Source organism: Mycteria americana, chromosome 12, assembly GCF_035582795.1.
Source record: "Mycteria americana isolate JAX WOST 10 ecotype Jacksonville Zoo and Gardens chromosome 12, USCA_MyAme_1.0, whole genome shotgun sequence".
In the NCBI taxonomy this organism is placed as follows: Eukaryota; Metazoa; Chordata; class Aves; order Ciconiiformes; family Ciconiidae; genus Mycteria; species Mycteria americana.
In genome coordinates, this window is record NC_134376.1 from 2,453,558 (window position 1) to 2,477,331 (window position 23,774).

The 23,774-nt window shown below is 52.0% G+C and overlaps 1 protein-coding gene across 4 annotated transcripts in view; it reads right to left on the minus strand.

The window, feature by feature from the left end:
* Positions 1-390: 390 nt before the first annotated feature.
* The window catches only part of LMF1 (lipase maturation factor 1), a 207,722-nt gene continuing 184,338 nt past the window's right edge, over positions 391-23,774 (minus strand). For 3 of the 4 annotated variants that reach the window (XM_075515558.1, XM_075515561.1, XM_075515560.1), the window contains 3 exons: positions 22,625-22,808; positions 11,943-12,055; positions 391-716 (listed from right to left, as the gene is read on the minus strand). In XM_075515558.1, coding sequence (XP_075371673.1) covers positions 542-716; positions 11,943-12,055; positions 22,625-22,808 — 472 coding nt within the window. In that variant the 3' untranslated portion in view covers positions 391-541. Of the gene's footprint in view, positions 717-11,942; positions 12,056-19,956; positions 20,219-22,624; positions 22,809-23,774 lie in introns of those variants that run through there. The other variant, XM_075515559.1, reaches the window with a different exon arrangement.

Genomic DNA, 23,774 nt, shown 5'->3' on the forward strand with positions numbered 1-23,774 from the left:
GGAGCAGCGGCGTGCTGTGCCAGGCCAGCATCACCTCCGCATGAGCCGGCTGCAGAGCAGGACCCGGCTGCTCTGCCCGATGCCGGACCCGATGCCGGACCCCAGGGAACGTGTGAGTGCGGAGGACACTGGCTGAGAGAGGAGACGGCCCCGAAACCTCCCCTTGCGCCTCTGCAGCCATCACACAATGCAACGGGTCGGGGAAAGCAACACCAACACCTACCCAAAACTAATCGCGGTATTTGTTCACCTTCTTCCCAAATTCTAGAACTGACGATTTCCGAACGGAGCAGCCTGGCAAAAGAAATCACTCCTCAGGCAAGGCCGTGGCGAGAAGGATGAACAGAAAGAAACAGAAAGATGAGAAAAACCAGACCACAACAGCAAGTGGACAGGTTGGCTGGGAACCTTCTGTAAAATATGTGTAAACAAGGATATGGATAAAAAATACAGAGAGAGGTGAGACATGCAGTGTGTAAGGGAGCTGACTGCTCTCCCTCTTCCCCAGCCGGTCCCTCTTGACCTTGCTCGTCCTCCTCCATCAGTCCCGCACGGGGTACGGCCAATTCCTGTCTTCATAAAACTTCTTCAGGCCCTGGAGGTTGACAGGGGGGAAGTAAGGGCCGATCCTCTTCCGAATCCACCACCTCCCCTCGCTGGCGTGCTTTCCTCCAGGTCGACTGAATTTGTACTTGAAGTGTTCCCCTCTGATCCACCTGCAGAGAAACAAAGCACAGCCGGCTCAGGAGGGGCTGGCACCGCTGCCGGGCGGAGGCGGAAAGGCGTCGGACCCTATTTACGGTCCCCTGGGAGAGGAGTTTCTGAGCCTTTCCGTAGCTGGATGGAGAAATCATTGCTCAAGGGCACTCAGCCTGGCTGGCTCCCGCGTCCCGCTGCTCCATCCATCCCTGGGATGCCCGTGGCCGGAGGCAGCGATGCAGCCGTCCCTGCCGGAGCGAGGCACCGGGCAGCTCCAGGCTCCTCTTAATGCAATTTTGGAACAATGCACAAGGCAGAGGAGCTTTAACACCCCCCCCTTGCACTCCCCACCGCCACCGCGTGCTCCACACACCTCTCTACAACCGAGTTTGAAAGAATAATAATAAAAGCAGGAAAATTAACTTTTTTTCTTTTCCGAGAGCAACTATGGAGTATTTCTGCCCGGGACATTTTTAGGTACAGAGCCCGACTCCCGCCCCAGCTCCGCCAGCATCCCTCTGCCCCAGGCAGCGGCTGCTCCTTCTGCTCCGCAGCTTATTAGCCAGGGCTACGAGCGCATCTGTTTTCTGGCCACCCTGGGAGTTGACAGAAAAGGAGATTTTAAAACAGTGCAGAAAGAAGCATTCATCAGTCTCGCGAAACACATTCGGAGGCTAACCATGCCGCTCGGTTCGGGAGGTTTGGTCCCGCTTGATGTAGGGCATGCTGACAAGAGAAGGAGTAACACCCCGGTCCTCCAGCGTTGTGGTCCCTGTTTGCAGAGTGCATCGCCGCATTTGCTGGATAAGTTCATAAAATAAGCCACAATATAAAAATGTCAAAGTCATGTCAATGCTCATTTAAACCTGCTTTGCTTCGCTACTAAAATACAAACCCTGCTACTGAGCAGGGCACCACGCTCCCGCAGCTGCTCGCTCCCGGGGCTGCACCTCGGGCAGCCGTAAAGTTCCTTCCTACTGCTAAAATAATTAGGGACGACTCCTATATATTTGCCATTAGCGCTCACCTTTGTAACACCGGCACTCTGAGGGGAAGCAGGGGAGATTGCAGACAACGGATAAAAATGCACCCGATTAAAAGATCTGCTGCAATCACAGCTCGACATCTCAATTTAAATCTTGCTGGGTACCCAGATGAGCAATACGGGAACGATTCTCCTAACAAAACACATTAACGCGGAGCTGTTCATCACGCCCATCGTTTGCGGCTGACTTGCAGCAACCGGCAGTACATCTGTTCTCTGGTTGTCTCCTGGCTGGAATGAAAATAGGACAAATATCTCCACGTTTCCCCCTCCGCTGAGGACGAAGGGGGGATCCAAGAAAGCCCAGACTAAAGCATTTGGAGCTGCGCTGGGACAGCTCTAACTTAAACTACTGGTAAGGGCCGGGTGCCAAGGGAAGCGTGGGGACGGAGGTGTCCCCCGATGCCGTACCACTCCGCGGCAGAGCCTCCCGGGCTGCCCTGGCACCCCGCCTCGCTGCCCGTTGACGGGGGGCTGCAGGGAGGCAGGATACCAGCCCCCGAATACGGGAAGGTAAATGGGCAGAGGAGGGGGCAACGCCACGGCCCTGGCTGGGGGCTCGGGGGGCACAAACCTGCGTCTCATCACCATAAATGCTGCCCTGCAGCTGCTGGCTCCGTTACACTCAGGGCCATTTCTACACCCTCTCTTCCCTCCCCCCTTTTCTGAGGCTGGTGAAAGTCAACTGGGGGCTGAAGTGTTGCTCCCACAGTGTTTGCTTCGCAGGAGCACAAAATTTCCTGTTAATAATTAGAGCATTACTGAGCAGCAACGTTCCCGCGGGCCCAGGTAGCCTGCAGGCTCCTGTCCGGGATGGTTGGAGATTTCCCGGCTGTGCTGCTTGATCGCTTCCTTGAATTCACAAAACATATCCACCTCCCAAGAAGCTTCAGTGGCCGATCTTATGTCAGTCCCTCCTGCTCGAAGCCTCCCTCCGCCTGCCACACCGGGGCTTTTGGGGGTTCTTCTTCACTAAGCGACTGCAGAGCATCTACCAAGCTGGACCCATCTCGACGTACGGCCACAATAGGGGTATAAGGGGGCGGCCCACGCTGAAGGAGCCATCTGCAAAGCCCGCCTGGCAAAGGTCCCATTTTCTAGATGGGGATGCAGTGCACAGAGAGCAGCTGACTTATCTGAGCTCCCGGGGCAGACCTAGGAGACCTCAGGAGATGCCAGGTCTCTGCTGAGACACAGAAGCGCCTTTCCCCAACCTCGAGGACTGTCCTATAACCCCTCTGGAATGAAAATTTCCTTGTCCCTTTCGAATGGGCTTGCCTGCCCAGATTAAATAATATCTATCATCTGATTTTTCCCATATGTTCTCTGTCTATTAAAATGTTTGCTATCAAAGGGATCGGCATGTAAAACTAGAACCGTGTGAGCATTAAAGCGACCACATGCAACTGAAGATGCATTTTTGTGGCATAAAGTTTGCCTTTCTATCTGACTATGTTTCAGGCTCTTCTGTTCCGAGCCTAAATAAATCTGAAGAGTCCCCCCGAGCCCCCCAACCTCTAAGTTCAGCCACCCTCTTGTCCCAGCCACAGGCGCTCTGCTTCCACCAGCCCGCTCCTCCTGAGCCGTGAGCTGGAGCGTTGGGATGCACGGTCCACATCAGGATGACAAGATCCACGGAGGAGGAACCTGCACAGCTCCGTGGGCTGTGGAGTTTGTAAACTTCACGGAGCTGAGCTCTTCCAGGAGCTGAACCACTCACCCAGCTATGAGCTATAAAGCTCCGGCACACCACAGCCCACGGCTCTTCGCTGTCCTGCACCGCCAGCGCTTTTCTGGGATTCAAGACTTGAAGGTTTCCATTCTGGTCAATGAAGGTACCAAAGAGCCTTTACACGGCTGCAGCAGCCAACGCGTACTGCAGGACGGAGAAACTGCAGCGGGAATACCCCTGAGCATCAGAACACCTCTGAGCATCAAAATACGATGGCAGCATCAGACCCCGCGCTATCCATCCTCTCCATCCTTCCCGGGGTTAGGGGCTGTGGGAGAAACGTGGAAAACCCACGGGAATCTTTCCTTGCAAGGCTCACGGATGTAAAAGCTGCCGACTTTAATACTCACCGGAGCCCTGCATTTCAGGGCTCATAGAGTTTACAAGCTACCCCAGTATTTATAACCTACCTGGGTGCCTCAGTCCTGAAGTTACAGGATTTGCAAACTCCTCCAGTGCTGCCTCGCTGGACCTGCTCCCTCCTCTCGGGATTCGGGGAGCGAACGCGCTCCTGCACTAACAGGGCTGAAGCATTAACAGCCCGGAGTCCATCATTTCAGGGCTCACAGAGTTTACAAGCACCGCTTGGAGCCCTGGACAGCCTGTGACTCGGGCGAGACGCGCACATGCATGGTTGCCTGCAGACCAAGAAACCACTAGAGGCTACAGATCACCTCAGCAGCAAGTCCTTGTGTTTTGTGCAACTTTGGGGCTCACGCAAGGACCTCCTGGCTGGTGGAAGGGATCCACAGGTCTCTGAGCCCCCTCTGACGCAGGAGACTGCCGGCATGCGTGAACCTTGCTCGCTGCTCTGGAGAAATGGCAACATCTTCAAGAAGGTCATGAAGAAGCTATCTGACTTCATCTACATTAAAAGGAGTCGAATGCCACAGGTGGTCACTCGTACTCGGTGAAGGACGAGCAAGACCCGTGTTTCAGAGCAGACAGACAGAAAGGCCAGGAAGGACAATCCCGGCTGCAAGCAGCTTCCCGGGATTTACCGAGCCAACGCAAGCCGGCAGCTCCTCCCGGCTCCCTGGGAAGCACCGGGCACCAGCTACTGCAGCCGGGCGGGGAAACGGCTTGGGAGAAGCATCAGGCTGAACCAGCTGAGCCCAGGTTAGGTCCCTTAGGAGACACACGAGGGCAAAAGAATCACTTGAGAAGCAAGAAACAAGGTACGGTCAGATAAAGCAAGTCAGACGTTTCTCCTCCAGGAGATGGAAAACCCTCTCTGCCATAACAACAACAGCGATGGAGGACAAGGGACAGAAGGGCCCCTTTGGCAGCTTCTCCCGAGCCCAACGGCGGTGCCTGGGAGGAGAAGCGAGGCAGCCGCGCGGCAGAGTGACGGCGCTGATCCCGGTGCGGACGGCTGGAAGGGGGAGGACCACCGAGCCGCCCACAAGGACCCACCGCCCCGCACGGGATGCCAGCACCCGCCTGCCACGACCCTTCTGGGCAAGCACCCGCTCTCCATCGCCAACCCGGATCGGGCAAAGCTACAGCCTCGGGGAGGGCAGAAAGGCTAAAAATAATACGCATTATTTTTTAAATCAATATATTCATCCCGCCAGATGCCCGGTAGCAGCTGCGCCGTAGCACTTTTAAGATTCGATCATATATCAGCCTATTATGACATCTTCCAACTGTACGTGTTAAAAATTAGCAGCACTATTGGAGTTGTTGGGACGGAGGGCTAAATCTCCCAGACAGCTGTAATTAGTTCCAGAGGGTGCAGCTGTCTCCCTGCAACAGCTGAGGGGTTCGAGGGAAAAAACCAGAGCCGGTGGTTTCTGTTAGAATTAATGGCCTGACAGGGCAAGGCGGGGTGGGAGAGGGAAGAAAGAAACCAAAACATGGGGCGTCTTTTTGATTTGGGTTTTTTTTTTTTTTGTGTTGGGTTTTTTTTATCTCGAGGTTCCCCACTCCATTGTAAATCAGGGAGCAAGTGGCAGTGGAAAGTACAAATTCATTACAGTAACAGAGCCTCCATCATCGGCTTTCTTGCTTATTCTAGCCCCGTTCGCAGGAGGGATCATAAATTCATCTTGGCCCAAGTCTGCAGAATAAGGGCAGTTTTATGGGTTGTTTTTCAACGCCGCTGACTTCTCTTTCTCCAAGGCTCCTGCAAGATCTGGCCCTGCAGAGCCGGAGCATCCTCAAAACTCTCTTGGGAGGTGGGAAAGTGGGTTTATTCCCCCCCGGACAGGTTAGAAAGGGAGGCTCAGAGGCTGCGTCCATGCCGAGGGCAGAGCAAACCCTGGGGGAAGGAACGGGGCTCACAGCACCGGCTGGGATTGCCTTCCCTGGACAGGGATTGCCTTCACGCGTGGGTTTCCGTTTAGTGTTTCGCAGGTGTGATGGGGATGCGGCCGATGCTCGCGATGGGGCCAAGGCAGGAGCTGCCCTTGCCGAGGGAGATGCCTCCCGCGGCCACGGGACGCACGGCACAGTCCGGCCACGGTGAAGCTGCCCCGTGGCCGCGTCTGCCACCGCTATGAGGGGCGGCTGGAAACCAGATTTCCCACCCTGGGGGAAATCCCGATGCTTTGAGATGAGCTCTGCCCTCCCTGACAACGCTGAAAGACTGAGGTTGTTTTTACCAAAAAGAAAATCCCTTAAACTTTCATTCAGGACAGGGGAATAATTTCATTCAGGACAGTGGAATCATTTCATTCTGGCAATATCAGACATTACAATTTTGACAATAAATTAAAGATTTTCTTTTAAATTATAGCATATAAGGAAAGAAGAAATGAACTGCAATAAAACATTTCACCACGGTGAAACCCAGTGAGAAAGCCAAAAGAACATTTTTATACTTTTTCACCTCTGAGGATCCTGTCACTTCCCAGGACAGTTTCATCGCTGGTAAAGCCGTTTTTTCAGTGGGAAAACCATACAAAATATTTTACTTCTCTGTGCAGAAGACACCAGCGCTCGTGGGAGAGGCTTTGGGGACTCTGTGGATTTACATCGCTCCCTTACGCTGTCACCTTGCGTGGACCACATGAATACTTGGACACAGACTTGTCCCGGCAGGGAAATGCCTCGGGGTGAGAGGAAGCACTTGGGATTCAGCAAAACCAAGTTCAAACCCTGAAGGACTCGCGTCCCCACGGAGCATCCCAGGCCCATGAGCACCGCTCCCACCTCCTCTAAAGACTTCTGGGGAGAGACCTTGCAGACCAGAAATGTCATGTCCACCTACATCCCAACGATGCCCATGTTTTCCAATAACCCCATAATCCCTGCCGGCACTCAGCGCCGCTCTCAGTAGCTCCAGAATTACCTCTGTCCCTCTTGGGGGTGTCCAAGGGAGCAGCCCCCAAAGTGGCTTCTACACCGTGCGAACACGACAAAGCCCTTCCCGTGGCTCGGGCTGTACAGCTCCGCAGGTCCCACCCGAAAGCACCTCCACCTTCTGCCAGGGTCCGTGGTGGCTTCCACAGCCTGAAAATCCAGTCCAGCACGCCCCCAGGTATAAAGCCCAGTAGCTGGGACACAAATGGGAAATAAATGGGCAATCAAATAAAAAAAAAGAATACCAAACGCTATATTCTTCTTGCGTTCCTGCAGCCAGGTAGCATCAAACGGGAAGCGCTGCCTCCATAAATAACACCACCGCTACAAATCCAGGTCTTCAGCTACGTGTTGGGGCTTTTTCAACAAAGTGCTACTATAATTGGAATAAAAGTCCTTAAGTGAACATGATTTAATATCAGAGACACCGAACACTTCAGTCAAAAATAAACCTGATTTTTTTTTCCTCCTTCTGTAGGCAAAATCTGATTTTTGCTTTCTTTCATTGTTGCAGTCTGTTTCCATGACGGTGTGTTAAACACTTATTAATTTCTCAGCCAAAGCCCTACCGTTCAGATTTATGATGGCTGGTGTTTTATGAACTATCCGCTGCACAATAATATTTTGTAAATCCACATTCCACAAACATCACTGCGCTTGAAGTAAAGCTTCACACTCAGCTAGGCTGGGTGCTCAACAATACCCTCATTTTTAATCAGTCACCTGTTTCTCATTTTAAGTTTATCACACTTGAAAAAATACTATAATTTCTAGAGTTGTAAAGAAACCTACAAACTTTGGTCTCAGAAATTTCATTTCGAAGGCATTAACTCATTTTGAAAGTCCCTTGGCTATTTAAGGTGTAGAGTTTCCATTAACAGAATAAACTCCGTGGAGTATGGAGCATAATGTTCTTAAGGAAAACAGTCCCTTCCCCTAATTATTTAGTCTAGCAGGGAATGAAAATAATTAAGTCTCAAAATTCCCTTTAGAGCGGAGGCAGGGGGGAATATGGTAGGAAAATTAGCTTTTTTTCCACCCAGCTACCGAAGGGAGCCGAGCCGCGCTGGGCACGACCCTCGGCTGGAAGGTGGGAGCGAAGGTGCGGCAGGGGTTTGCAGCAGCCGCGGGCGGGCTCCGGCTCAGGGGCGAGGGCACAGGGATGCCCTTCGGAAACCGTCGGAGCTACGGCCACCCGGAATTATCTTTTCTTCCCAGGTGTTACCGCTAAGGCTCAAATTTAAGGCTTTTGTTCAGAACTAAAAGGAAATTATAACAAAAAGGCGATTGCTGGCTGTAAGCGGCCGTCAGCGCTGAGGATGCCCGCATCCAGTGCTCAGTTAAAGATTGCTAAGGAGTCTCAATTTTAAAAAAGTAGGTATCCTGCTAACTGCCTCTTCTTACACTTCTTGCACCCAGATCGGAGGGCACAGATCAATCGCCCGGTTCTGGCCATGGTTCTCCCGTGGGAACGCACCCGGGGCTGTGCTGTGGGTGCAGGGGGCTCGCCAGCCCTGCTGGGAGCTTCGATGTGCAGCAAGGGGATGTTTAAAATGAAACAAAGCGATGGTGTTTTTGAAATTTAAAGGAAAAAACCCCAAAACCGAGCAGGCAAGCCCGCCTGAGCAGAAGTAAGGCTGGGTGAAAAGCAGCTGACGGAGCCGCTGTGCCCGCACCGGCTGCAAGCACCACGAGCGTAAACCCAGCAGAACTGGGATGGGGCACAAAAACTGAAAAAAAAAAGGCGGCAAATGATCGCTTCGGTTTTCTTACAGAGGCGAAGCGCTGACAGCAAACAAGCAATAACGGAAGAAACGTAGATGGCAACAGGAATCGGTGACTGACGTGAGAGCCCAGCGCAGGATGCAACCCCAGCCCTGCCACCCCAGCGCGGGCAGGCGCGAACACCCACCCGTGCCCCCAGCCCTCGCCTTCCCACCTGGGTAAAGATCCGGATGGTGCCAATGTCCCAGGTGCTCGCATTTGGCTCGCTAAAACCCGCAATGTGACCCACAACCTGGGATCCAGAGTGAAACGGGGTGTTGGGTTTTGGTCTGAGCCAAACCGAGCATTTGTAAATTGTTATTTTTATTTTACGCCACCCAAAAATACACTAGACCCATGAAAAACTTTTAAAGCAAAGCTAATGCCAGAGCAAAGGCAGCTGACACATAAAACCAGCGCTGGATCCTGATCTTTTCCTACTATAAACTAGCTGCTAAAGAGTGAAAACAGAGTCTGTGCTTTGGTTAAAGCAAGGTAGCGCATGAATCAAGACCCTGTTCAACAAGATCTATAGCACCGTGTGCTCAACACAGCATCCACGCTGCTGGGTAATTACTTATTGGGCCTGCTTGTATTCCTCTGTATGCTCTGCAATTGTTATGCCATAAAAACTAGCGAAAGATAAAGATTTGCTTTTAGTTTTGCTTTAAATTCCTGAACATTTCACTTCCTCACCTGTTACAGAATACAATAAAAAAACCCTATTCACCACCTGGAGCCACATCCCACTTCATTATTTTAATTCTAAAATGAGTTCCTGTGTTCAACTACTTCAATTTTTTTTAAAGCCACTGATGCCAGAACGCACAGAAGAGAGGCAGCCTGTCTATGGCAAAGCCTTGGAAGGCAAGACGTGATATTCCCTTCCTTGATTTTTAATTTGTTACGACGTCTTGTTTTCAGCCTCAGTCGCGGTGAGTACCAGGAGCAACGTTTACGGCACTGGGGGACACGTGGTAATAAACAGCTCTGGGATTATCAAATGCTTCTGTCGCTCCGTGAACCGCGAGAGCCGTTTATTGCCAGCAGCCACCAGACGGTCATTGCTTCTGGCTGCTGGCACCAGGGGACACCTAATTCAAACTGGTGACTTGGTGTCTAAAGGTCCCAGGTTCTGCTAAAAACCCCTGGGGTCAGCCAGTACTCAGGACTGACTTGCTTTCTTCTAGGTTGTTTTTTTTTTAATAAAAATAAAGCAACGCAAGGGGATGCCCCGCAATGAACGCCGCTCGGTGAATTTACGGCACTGAGCCCTGGGGACACAAGCAAAGGTTGGTGAGACTCGGTTGATAAATCCACCTGAGATGGAGCCGACGCAATGCAGGTTCTCCGGTTGCTCTTCCAGCTCAGCCTTGCAAATGATGCCCCAACACCACCTCCCCGACAAGCTCCCGAAGGACCCAGCTCCTGCCGGATCCCGGTGGGTGAGCCCTCTTACTGGACTGAATTTCTGCCTACTGTGAGCTCCGGGGTTCGTTAGCATCCTAACGAGGTGCCCACCGCCTTCACCACGTGAGCGGTTCCGCAGGTGCTGGGGCTGCACCGTGCCCCTTCCCTGGCCATCAGAAAGGTGCCACCTCCGTGGGGTCTTCTGAGCAGCCCCCGAAAAGGAGGTGGCAGGGAGCCGCGGGGAGGTCCGGCTCGCTGTCACAAGCTGCAGACCCTCCTTTGGCTGATAAATGCACGTGTGGTCAAATAAAGGTCCATAAAAACCAAGAGAGAAAACATGGCCAAAATGGGAACACAACCCCTAGCAAGCAGGTTTCACGCGCGATGGCGTGCTCCTCTCAACACCACCGAGCCAGACCAGCTGATGGCACAACATCAGCGCGCCGCTCCTCGCATGGAAAGCCAACCCCAGCACAGCTAATCAGAGCTAAAACCCCTCCGTACTCGTTATTAAAGCGGTATCCGTCCGTGGCAAGGGCTGTGCTGGTCTAGCCCAGTATGCCTTTTGTAGCAATAATTAATAGAGGTCCCTGAGAGCCCTCCTGGACCGGAGCCAAGGTGTAATTATTTGCGTGTAACAGATCTGCTGCTTGTGTAACCCAACAAACTGCGACACCACCCTATAACGCACCCTGAGCTATAAACGATCATTTACGGGAACTCCGGCGCTGCCGTGAGTCGCTGGGCTGCGGGCAGGATCCTGCCCCGCACGCCGGGAATGCCCGCTGGTTCGCTCTGTGATGCTGCACCGATGGCAAAATGGGTTCTACAATGAGAATATGTGCAAAAACCCCAATATAACTGTTCTTACAGCGGTCTTGGCTCCTGTACTTGGAGGGATTACGTCCCATCAGCCTGTACCGATGCTCTGATAAGGTGCCTGTGCCCTACGAGACAGGGCTGGATGCCTGGGGAACCCCAGAAATGTGGTTATTAGAAATACTCAAATATGATGGTGGGAAACTCACTTAGCGGTTGTATTCCAAGCTGTGCTTCTGCTCTGTTTTTTTGCAGACTATATACAGACATACATTCAGCTCAGCGTATAAACCATCTTGGGTTTATACATTTATACCATCTTGGGTTGTGTAAACCATCTCAGAGGAAGCGCTTTGGTAAAAGGTGGAAGTGCTTAGTGTTTTAGCTAGAAAAGGAGTCTCTCCTCGGAAGGTTTGGGGGGTGCACTGTGCTAAAGCTGAAAAACATCAGCTGGGTTCAAGAGGAAGTTCATTTCACACGGTGCCGTGAACCTTCAGCCTTGTTTGCAGTGCATCCTGAGAGCCTCAAATGGAAAATATTAGCAAGAGCATAATATTACTTGAGTTGATCCAAAATTCCCTTAAAATGTTTTCTCAGCTAAAAATAACTTCATCAACAAAATAGACACTTTTGCGAAAAATGTCCTTTTGTAGAAAACCTTGGGGTTTTCATCTGTGCCTTTCACTTGCTGATGTTTGCTTTGTCTCTTCATTGAAAATGCAAACACTTCCAAGACAAGCGTCCACAAAACCAATCATTTTTGCAGGACTGTTTTGTCTTTGAAATACCTCAGTAGGCCGGTAGAAATGGCAGTTTTCATCTGAGCTTGCAAAGTGATCATGGCAAAAAATCTAAAGCTGATGGGCAGGAAACCACTTCAGCAGTCAGGATTTCTGTCCAAGAGAAGCAACTCGGAGCCCTTCACAGACGTGCCTGGGAACGGGCTCAACCAAAGGGTCCTCATGTCCCCACCAGGAAGGCATTAAGGTGCCGAGAGCAGCAGCTCTTCATGGTGTCCTCACATTAAACCCACCCGATTTAAAGACCACCTGGGTACCACCAAACACAAAACCCAATCCACCAACAAAAACCACGTGTGCATGTCCAAGATAGGAACAACGCGGAGCCTGGGTACTTCCAGCTCCATCAGCAAAACTCAAAGCTTACCGTGGGGGTGCTCTGCCCGCAAATGGGTTCGTTGCCATCAAGGACAAGGTCTCCTCTTCCTGGGCCAGCAGCTTCCCAGCCAAGTGGATTATCCATTCATTCTGCTCGTAGGTCTTGGGGAAGGAATAAGAAATACAAATGTTAGGCACTGCTGGGCTTCTCAGGTAGTGTTATTAGCATTAAGGACTTCTGCGAGGTCTCTGCGGGGAGATTACAACCGATTCAGGTAGCAAACGATGAATCTCCTGGTGTTGCAGGGAACAGATCCCATGGGATCCAACACCTTGAGGTCCAGACTGAGACTCTCCGGCCTCTGCAGGGAGCAGAGAGCGCTTCGCTGAGCTTGTCTCATCTGGAAATCATTCCCGAGGGTATGGACACAACTGAGGGGGTGCAAGTCGCAAAGGTTTAATGAGTTGTTCGTTAGTTGAGCTGGGACGGCTACGTGCACGCTCCCAGCCTGCCCCAACTGCAAAGTAGCATCCTCCATCTCAAGCATCCCCAAAGGAATTCACATCGCAGCTGAAGGGGGCGAAGAGCGTGCCCACGGCCAGCGGCCCCAGCTCGGCTGATGATTAGAGACTCGATGACGGTCAGGGATGCATCTCTACCTTCACCCAGCCTGGACAGTGACCTCTGCTCAAGGCGATGATGTCTGAGGGGGCATTTCTGCCAGCCCTGCATCACCGCCGAGCCCGTAGCACGGCTTTGTCCCAGTGCCAGGGAGAAGCCTACAACTGCTGCTACCAGGAAAGCAGAGTGCATCGCTGGGCCAGGAGACGCGTAGCACGCACACAGCCCTTCCCCGGGCAAGGGGCACCCACCACCCCCGGTTCTCCCCAACACCCATCCGCTGCGGCTCCTCCTACACCTTGGATCACAAATCTCTTTTGGACTTCACACATCTCTAACATAGTTGGAGTGTTCTTGCCAATTCTGCACCCCAAATACTTGATTTCAGTAATTTCTTTTAGCAGCAAGCTCCACAGAGGAACAGTAACGGCACGTTTTGAAATGACAATCCATCCACCCTTTTAAAATAGGTTGCTTTCCCCTGTTGTGTTATCCAAGAGAAAACAGAAGAAAGTGACTTCTCTATTCCCAGTTCCTCTCTCCTCTTTATTTCCTTTCATCCGCTCTGTCCTCTTTACATCCCACGCCTGTGCCCCACCCTTAATCACGCAGCCACCGAGAGAGCAGATCAGCTCTCGGAGCCGCAGCCCAAGCTGCAGTGGCAGAACTTGACTGCATTTACCTCCCTCCAGGAATCCATGCATCTCATGCTCTTCGCACGGATTCTTGCTGAGACTCCATAAAAAGCATTTCCCCTTCTGGTGACTTTCTGCGCCTTATACTTCCATTAAGAATTTTTTTTCCTCCTTTTCTAATGTGTACCTAAATGGATTTTTTAATGCAAGCAGTAGGGGACACTGTGGGAAAGCGAAACCCGGCAGCTGTACCTGCAGGACTGTGACTAATGCAGAATATCAAGGCAAAGTTACTCTGCAAATCCTTTCTAATGGTAAAGTTTGTTATTTCCGTTGCTAAGGGAAACAGAGGAGAGAAAGGAGATGGAAAACACCAAACACTGGTGGAAAGGCCCATCAAGAAGCAGCTCTACCTCGCAGGGTTTCTGACCCATGCTCATCACAATTTAGAGGAAAACCACAGTTATTTAAGCCAACAGCTTTTTAAAAAAGATTATTCTCCCCATCCGCCTGCTTCCATCCTGCCTCACCGCACGGCTCGTTCCATCTGCTGCCCCCGCTGCACCACCAACACGGATGGGTGGTGGATCCGGGGATGGTTCCCAGCGCCAGCCCCGTGCCATGCCCTGCCCACCCCAAAGCCTCATTTAACCTCTGACGCACCCCTCTTTCCACCGACACCCCCTGCCATCCCATCTCACATCTCCCGGTCCCCTTCCCGGCGCAGAGGAGGTGGTGGTGGCTCTCAAGGTGGGACCGGGCAACCTCGGCGGGACTGAGGCCACCGTGGCCCTGACGCAGCGGTCTGGGAGGGGAGATGCGGTGAGCCCCGGAGCCGGGAGCTTGGCATCACACGAGACGTTAAACACAAACCTTGCAAGTCGCGCAGTAACCCCGCCAGGGCTGGCGGGGCTGCAGGAGAAGTCGGCAGCGTCCCTGCCAAGGCCTCGACCACGTCACCTTTCCCGGGATGACTCACGCCAAGGCTCCCAGCCGCACCGAGCGACTCCGTGCCCCTCGACGGCTCGGCGATGCCCGAGATGCTCGGCTCAAGCCGGGCTTTAGGAGGGTGGGTGCCATGCTGGGACCCGCAGCCCCGGGCATCCTTGGCTGTGAGCAGGGACCTCCCGAGAGGTGCGACAGCAATTGCAGACAATCAAATATCGCAAGTCAGACCTTCAGCGTCCTGTGCCTCCCTGGAGATTCCTTTTTAAAGTGCTCTGTATGATTTTAAGCGCTATTTCTAGGAGGGCCTAGGAGGTACGTGAGGGTTCCTCTGTGCGAGTTGGGGAGAAGCTGCAGAAGAACAGAAACAGAAATCACCAGACTCCCGGAGCTAGAGCTTTATGGAGGATCCCAAATCTTCAAAGCCTGGTTCAAAACCACGAGGCTCTGTAACGGTGGAATCGGCTCCCTGGCTCACATGGTCTCCAAATTGTTAATTAGCAGCTCCATGCGCACGAGAGTTGGACTTCTGGTTTGTAAAGTGTTTTTCTCTTAAAATTTACAACATGTCTGGCCCCAGCAAGGTCTGCGGTGAGAAATTTCCACCCGGTGCAGCCCCCCACCCTCCCCCCAGCACGAAGGCTTAGATATCGCACGCTGCCGAGCGATGCTCGGAGCACGCAGGAGCCGAGCTGCGCTAACGACTGCGCTGTTTAACTCATTACTCTGTAAAGTGATACGGTGGCAAAGGGAAGAAAAAAAAGAGTCCAGGAGATCTGGGCTGCGTCCAGGGAAGCATCACACCACAGGGTGGGAAGGTGACAGTTCCTCTGTCTGTGGCTCCAGTGAGACCCAGACCCAAACACTGTTTGCAGAGCCGCGACCGTCGCGATGGGAGGGATTCGCCTGGCGTTGCGCTCTGCTTTTGCCAGCTCTGAGCGTGCAAAACCGGGGAGTCAGAGCTTGAACCATCCGGTGGATTAATAAAAAAGCCAGGACAGATGCACACATTGCTTTAAGGTGGGCATGCACGCACGTATTGGGTTCATCTTTAGGTTTTGGATCTTGACTGAGCACAAAGACAGGCAGCTGGGGACTGGCCCGGCACCGGCGATGCAGGTCCCCAGGCTGCTCTGTCTCCCTGCACCTCCATCAAGACACGGGCACGGACCAAGACTCCCACACCTGCCTCCTGTCCTCCAGAAGCTGGGGCTGCAGCTCCCCTCATGCCACGCGGGGCCCGTGCCGTACCCGAGCTGGGATTACTGGGGAACCAGCGTCCCGCGCAGCCTGCTGCTACGAGTTGCTGGTGGGAGCGTGCCGAAACGTGCCCCGAGCTGCACAGCTCACTGTCCAACCCCGAACAGAGCATCCCTGGGGAGACGCAGCCCACCACGGATGTGGACGTGACTCTCTCCTTTATCTTCTGAGAGTTTTCTTTCTGTTTTAGCAGAGGAAGCAACTGACAAACCTAAACACAAAAAACCTATCGTCAGCCCAACTCAAATGCCTGAGAAAGGCAGCTCAGGCAGAGGTTAAGGTTCCCAAAGCAACGCTACCTTCACCACAAAGCCAAAGCCTGTGTTCACGGACAGTCCGTGCAAACCCACAGAAATACAAGAGGCGCAGCTCTCCAGCAAGCCAGATCATCTTTAACTGTCCTTACAGCTGGTACCAGCTCTCAAGACCTCCGAAAATCCGGTTGTAGGTATAACACAGTGGACTAACAAAGAGGACCTGAGACTAGGTGTTAAGACCCTACGAGCTTTTATTTCCTGACGGGCTTCAGCCCCGTGCAGCGCTCGGGTAGCTGCTTCCCCCTGGCTTTCCGTGCCAGTTTAGCTGCATACGCTGCTTTGGGACGGGGGTTTGCTCCTTCTCCCCACCCGCGGACGGCCCAGCGCGAGGAGCCGAGCATCACGGCACGCCCCGGGGTACCACCGCCTCCCGGGAGCAATGCTGCCCTGAGACTTCTCTTCAGCTGTTTACATTCTCTGACCTCTCCGCTTATACGCTTTACCAGTGTATAAACATGGCATACTCACCTTGAACACATTAACAGAAGTATACAGAAGTATTTAATAACTTTACAGAATTTAAAACCAAATCACTGCTAAGTCAGGCACCAGCAAGGAGCTGGGGGCAAACCAGACGCAGTAGCGACGAAACTCTGCAGAGATAACAAAGTAGAAGAGAATATAATAATAGCAAAAAATACATATAAAAACCACCCGGCGCTACAGGGAACATGTTCCCAACTGAAATAATAATAAGAACCCTTTTCCTCTAGCTTTAATTGGTCATTTAATGAAAAAGGACTGCGGATTAGTGTGGCATTTTATTGAATCTTGGTGCTGGCACAGGCACACGGGAGGAGGTAAGTATGAGATGCACATGTGGAAACAGCTGGAAACTTGGCACGGGGGCCCAGCATTATTATTTCACATGACTGGGAGCCCTGCACGGTTTCACATCGGCGTCGGCGTGCGAGGGCGGATGACACAGGGGTAGGGGAGGTTTACATTTCCCGCGCTATGGCGTAAGGGGCATTTTTCGCGTCACAGCCTACCCACTGCGGGGATGTAAAGCAGTAACTCCGCCGTCCTGGGTATTTTCAGCCAATATTCACATTGCTGTTTGCACTGCTGTTTCCACTTCTGTAGCTGAGCACCTTCAACTCTTGCTGTTTAGGGAACCTGAGCTATCAGCTAGAGAAATAATCCATCCACAGAAAAGAGGGCCTAACTAATGCGATCCTTCGCTTTTTTATAATATTCCAGCTCACCGCCCTTTGCTACCATCCCGCTACCCAAGCGACTTAACCGAGGAAGGTCAAAGGCTACGTCGGGTCGCATCGCTTCTCATTATCTCCAATAACCACATCCTCTTCCTTCTACTAATTTCCCAAAGAGGCAAGCCGTTTCTCCACAGGTCCGGCTCAAACGTATAGTATTTCAGCGGGGGCAGTTTCTCAAGCCTCACTAAAAGCCATCCCTTAGCCCATCCTATTAGAACATGCTTGGGAAAGCAGCAGGTCCCTGGAGGAGGCGGGTGCAGTGCCGAGAGCCGCAGGTCCGGGCCGAGGAATAAAAGGAGCAAGACTTTGGGAACCGGCTCTTAGACCTTGCCTATACGGGGAAATCGCACACCTGGCATAGCTCCTGTATCACCTCCGTATTGGGAAAGAAAAGTCACTTTGTTCCAGAATAGAGTCTAGACAGGGAGATACAATAGCCACTGTAGACAACAATCATTCCCTGCATAGACAAGGTCTTACTCTGTATTTATACAGTCCGCGGCACGATAGGCTATCAGTCTTATTTGGGTTTCTGGGCACTTCCATCACAATATTACTACTAGAGGTGAGCCTGCCCGTGATCCAGCCTGCAGCTCGTCTAAGTGCAGCTCGGGGGTTTGAAATGATTCATATTCGCAGGGAGACAAGTAATCACAGGTAAAAGGAGAAACTAAAATTCTGACATGCTGAACATGGACCAAAATGTATGAATGCCGCAATGGAAAATGGAAGTGAATTGAGGCCTGTATTTTCAGGAGGGGGAAGAAAGGAAATGTAAAAGCTGTGCTTAGTACACTGCGCATGAGGCTTAGGTTTTATTACGTTACACACACCTCCTCCTCCATTCTGCTGCCACGCAGCTTTTTCCTGTAAGCACCTTCTGGCTGGAAGACCGAGATAACAGAGGCTTGAATAAAATATTTTACAAAAATATTAATCTGCCTTCTCTCTAAATAGGGTTACTTTTTCTCAGCTCTTCCAGTCTGGGCGCGATAACGCGAAGCCTCCGCCATGACTCCCTGTTACCACCCAGGGGAGATCCTCAGAGCATCAATCCCTTCGCCGAAGTTTCTCTCTTCTCTTAGGAAGGTAGCTGAAGTTTATTTATAAACTTACACGTCGTATCTGGAAAACACAGAGTGCTTCTCAGTGCATCGCGCACGCTGCTCTGCGGTGGGTTTGCTGACAGTTTGCAGAGCCCTGTAGGACACAGCAACACGGGCCACCAGTCTGAGCCGCTTCTGTGCCCGTCCCCACATCAGAGACTTCTGGAGCAGCGTCAAGGTACAATGCAACACGACACTGGGCTTTAAAAAACAATATGAAGACGGCATTAGCTTTGTTATTTTTTGAGTAGTTATTGTTTGGTAAGCACCAAGAGCGTGCTTTCGCGTTGGCCAAATGCAGTCCCCAAGTAGAATAAATAACCTTCATGCCATAGTAAGGAGGGGAAAAGCCTTCCCTTTGATTTTTCTTTATTCGGAGCACTGAAGGCTTTCCACTGCTGCCCACTGGTGAAGAACAAATCTTTGGTACGATAAACAACTGGCTTTTGTAAAGTCCAAGACATCCCGCTACCAGGAAAAGTGACCAAGTTGAAGCCCCAAAACTATGAGCAGTATTTTGTTTTCTGCTTGCTATTTATTAAGGATGCTGAATCCATCCACAGCCTGCCAAAAATGGTAACGCTTTTTGTACCAGCGGCACAGCGTAGCTCAGTTCTGGGTTGCGATGGCTGGGCTCCTTCTACAAATGCCCACCGTAAACAAGAAGGCAAGTAATTACAGGAGCATTGCCAGCAGTAGCTGGAGAACAGACAAAGCTTTAAAAAATTGTCTCCAGCTTCTGTAAAAACAGGACGTCTTTGCACTAACACAATAAAGTGTCAAGGGGTGAAAGTTTTTCCTAATGCTTAACCTGAATTTTCCTGAGATTAAATCATATTCTGCCATTTCATCCATTATTTCCTCCCTTCTCCACGGGGACACGGAAATCAGATTGCTCCTTTCTCCCGTGCAGTAGGTTTTCACCTATTCCAAATCTGTTTTGACATTGGGATGCCCGTGCAGATTTGTTCGCTCTGCTGCTGTGGGAGAAGGTTTCTGCACCTCTGCTCTTTCGGCGGGTCCCTCTCCTGCACCCTCGCCAGCCAGCTGCATCCTTCCCAAACCGGTTGCTCGGCTGAGTGTAACGGGAAGGTGACACCACGCACGCCGAAGGCCTGCTCGCCTACCGCGGTATCGTGCTTGCCTTTTCACAACGCCTTTTCCTAAGCGTGCTCATCCCGTGATGCACGCTCAGCCCAAGAGGCTTCCCTGGGGCACAACGCTCTGCTCCATCCCCTCCCGGGGCAGGTGACGGGTCCCGCCTGGGTGCAGCACCGCGCACGCCTCTCCTGTCTGCTCGGACCCGAACCAGCGAGGTCGCTGGGCTTTTAGCCCTTGTCCTCTGTTGTCCTCACAGCTCGGTGGCATCTGCAAATGCAATGAGCACATCGTGCCATTCTTTTCAATTAGCAGGAGCTCCTCTTAAAAATGTGCACGTGCATTAAGTCGGCTCAGACCTTGGTTTAAATTGCTTCGATGGAGGTAGGTGATCCGGAGCGACTGACCTCAGTAACAAGCTCCTGAACATCAGCTCCTGACCGACAGACACGTTATTTCTGTTGCGATCACCCCAGCCCACTTTGCACGCAGGTGACCAGGTTATCAGCTGGGCGACGGAGCAAAGGGACTCCCGAGGCGGCTGCTGAGAAACAACTGCAAAGGGTCGCACAGATTTCCCCACGCCGCTGCTGGTTCGTGGGAGTTTTTCCCCTTCTGCAGACGGGAAGAAGCAACGCAGACATGTTTCTGGACGGGTTATGTCCCTGCCAGAACTAAAAGAAGGGCTTCAATTCAGCGCTACAGCACCCTCGGGATGTCGAGACATACAAAACAAAGAGGGGATTTAGAAAACAAGTGAAAAGGCATATTATATTTAGATAATAAAATTAACATCATGAAAATTGTTTCCTGGAAAATAATGCCATGTTACGTTATATATAATTATGGCACTACTGGAACAGTAATTAAGAGGCAGTCAACTAATAAACTGCAATTCAGAGGTGGAGCAGCACTGCGGCTCCTCCCGTTCCCGCGCCAGGGCCGTGCCGGCAGCTCCGCCGCCGCGCCGGCCCGCGCCAGCCGTGCCAAGGGCCTGCCTCTCCCATGCTCCGGCTCTTCAAAGCGAATCCTGCAGCTATAGCCAAGGTGGAAAGTTTCGCAGGAAACCCCGAGCGGAGGAAGGCGTCATATGTCAAGCGGTGATGAGGTGCAAAGAGGAACCTGTCACGAGCAGCACAAAGGGATGGTAAATATCTTCCCCCCAAGTCCCTGGCTTTTCTGCAGCCTGTCAGAGCTGGATATGTCAGCTCCTTACCTGGCCACCGCCAACGAACTGCAAAACCAGCCCTGCGGCCGCCTGCTCGGGAAGCGATGGGGCAGACGGCGAGCGGTGGCGTAAAAAAAATTCCAGAACTTTTAAAAACAAATTAAATGTAATCCAGAGGCTGAAGTAACTTGGTTTTATGGACTCTGTAAACTACTGTATGGGGTTTGCAAAACTTGCCTGGCTTCACAACTTTCTTCTGGGGTTTCGACTTCTGGTTTCTCATCCTTTCTGCAGTTCTGCGTGACTCCACTCTAAGCAACACCCGAACGACGGTGACTTCTGGCTGCGGCGGCGCGGGGACAACGGCGGGACAGCCAGCTTTCCCAGGGATGACAGCTGGCACCAAATATACAGCTCACAGTTTTCAAACAAACATTTGGCCACTCCAAATGGGATTTACTTCCATGCTTAGAGCAGGTATTTACATGCCTGAACATCCAGATTTGAAAATGCTGCTGCTGTGCCTAGGCTACTTGCCTTCCTGTTGTTTTCAACGAGAGTCATCCCGCCTTTTTGGAAGGTTGTTTTTTCTCCTTTCTGCATCTTTTGTTAATACCTCTTCTAAGCAAGATCTGCAATTGCTTCACAGAGACCTGCGTACACCGGGGGGCCACGGGCAAGTCCCCAGCGGCAGGAGGGGACGAGGGAGCGCTGCGGCGGGCACGGGATGGCCAGGAAGGGACAACGGACCCGTTTCCACTCGGTGCTGCCGTAGCGGGGAGCTGACGGACGCGCTCCAGGGCTGAGGCACACCTCCGGCACGCACCCACCCGAGCGGGAGGCGAGCACCCTCCTCCTGCCGGTGCACGAGACCCGCAAGGCTGATTGCTGCTAATCAGCTGGTGTGGACAGACGCCTCGGCAGGCACGCGCCCCAGCAGCCCCCTGCGCCCAGGCCACCAGAAACACTTGGGGAAACCTTTCAGTGAATTAAATACTAATAATAAAGATGAGATGTGAAGAGGCCGTGTTTTTTCCTCTTCCTCCTCCTCCCCGGGCTGACCCGTACATCCCGGTCACTCAGCGCCTGGCCCGGCTCTGCAGCGAGACGGCGCTGGGGTCTCAGCACCGGCACAGCCCGCGCTCGCCTGTGATGCATCAGTATTTGTGCCCCGTCCTCCTTTGGTTTTAAACCTGAGATCATTTTGTATGTTAAAGCCTTCGGGATATCCCTGCCTTTGAAACAAACAGCCTTTCTCCCATCTGAGAAATGTTTCTCTCCTCTGCAGATACAACCTTTGGTTGGGTGAGCTGGATTTCTTCTCCGCTGCTGGAGCCCTCCCAAAGTACAGTCAGATTTCAACCAACAGCTCCCATTCAACCTTCCGCACCTTTAGGTAATGCTGGGCACCGTTACTGGCTTGAGTTTTAACCTTTGCTGTTGTCTTGCTGAGGGATAAGCATACCTAATGCAGATTAAATGAAATTCCAGCACACAAAAACTAGCGGGGTAAATATAAAACCATAGCCAAAGAGCGATGGTTATGTCATCGCTGAGGAATCCAAAAGGCGCCTAAATGAAAATACCACAAAGAAAGCAAACAGAGAAGTTTGGGGCAGGGGGAGAGGAGCGAGGGAAGAGGATATGCCAGGAGAGGACACAGGAACAAAGAGAAAAGCCCGTGATAATCTGAGATGGGTTTGCCTCATGCCACTGCTGTAAGCCCCAGTTTTGTAAAACCCAGTCCAAGTTCTCATGCTCGTGCAAATAAGATTTTGCAGAATAGGCTAAAAGATATACAAGAGTTAATTGTACAAGTTTCTCCCCCTCTTCTCTTTTTTAATTTATGGCTGTCACCTGTTTGCTGATACCACGCGGGGAAAACATTTTGAGGGACCCTGCGTCCATATGCAGGCAGGCGGGCAGTGGAAGGAACTGCCGGTGTCCCTAGGGGTGTCCCCAGGGGTGTCCCCAACAGGGGTGCGGGTTCAAGCCGGCCAGCAGAGCGGGCAGCCGGGGATGCTGCCAGCCCTGGCGAGTCCCGGGCACCCTGCGAGGCAGCTTCTGCCCCGCCGTGCCACCGCTTCGCCAGGCAGGTGCAGTCCAGGGGCTTTCTCAATGTCTTGAACCCTTGTTATTGCTGAGAAACAGTTAAAAAGCCTCACATAAAATTTCCAAGAGTTTCATTACACTAGTAGCAGACATCCTTTAGGAATACAACTTTTTTTTTTTTTTAACCATAATTAACTTAGCTGGGGCTTCAAATATTCCCCCACCCACCCCAACAGATAGTAAATCCATATAAATTGTTTTTTCTGGTCAAGGGACACCCAAATCTCAGAACACCCAAAGGCACTTACCTGGAAGGCAGCAAACCACATAAGCCAGTCCAGGCGGTAGTGGTAGGGGGTGATAAAGCATGGCCTCCTCTTCAAGTCCCCAGGCTTGCATTTGAAGTCATACTCCTCCCAGACAGCAGCGGGGTCATTGGGATCCAGGCTGGACGTCCCCTGAAGGACAACTTCTGTTCTCTCCTTGGTAATGCTGTGGGACACGACATGATATTGTTTTTTGTCTCAAGTCGTGTAAAATGCTAGTTCATGAGAGTCGACATGGCAACACGAGTCAATGGCCTCGTGGTACAGTTGGATCCTGATGGGTCAAGCTACAGAGAACCTGTCTATCCGGCAGACTTTTCTCTCTCCAGCAGCAAAGGACATGGAAAACTTCAGCTTCCATGCCCTCCCATGCTCCCCTCTATCACACTGCAGTTGCGCCAGTCCAAGGAGAGACTATGGCCCAAAAAGATGATTCCTCCTGAAACCGATGGGTCTGTCTTTCTAGAACAGAGCCTAACACTTGTCCAAGACATTGAGAGAATATAACGAGCATCTCCCAAGTCCCACATGAGCACCCTCAACCTGCACCAACTTCTCTCTTTGTCCCATGTTTCTGAAGAAACCTTTGTTTCTGTTACTCCGATGACTCCTATGATACAAGAGCTCTCTGACTACAAGCCTCTGATGATAGGAGAAAATGGAGATGAAAGATGGTCGCAAAACATAGCTCCATCTCCAGGTTTTTAGCATGCGCCATGTGCAAAAATATAGGCTTGTAAGTGGCACGTGTGGCTGCCCTAACGGCACAGCCGCCGACGATATCTGCAGGGGAATTTTCACAGGCGATTGCACACAGAAATCCTGCCTCTGCGTTTTGAAGCTCTGGCCCTGACACCTCCAGCTGCGGGATCAGCAGAGCAGCTTCCAGCTGGGACCACTCCAGCGTCCCCTTTGCAAGCCTGGCTCTCCCCGCAGCGCTGCTGGCCACCGGGTGCTGAGCTCCAGCTCGAACCTTGGCCGCGGCAAAGGGCAGGACACGCTCGCAATGAGCCCAGGTTAACTGGCTACAGCTGCTGGAGCCTTGGGGAGGTGGTTGGCCCCGTACGGAGCACCCCCCAGGAGCCAACTCTTGTGGCACCATTAACGGCTGTCTCTACGTGCCCAAACATTT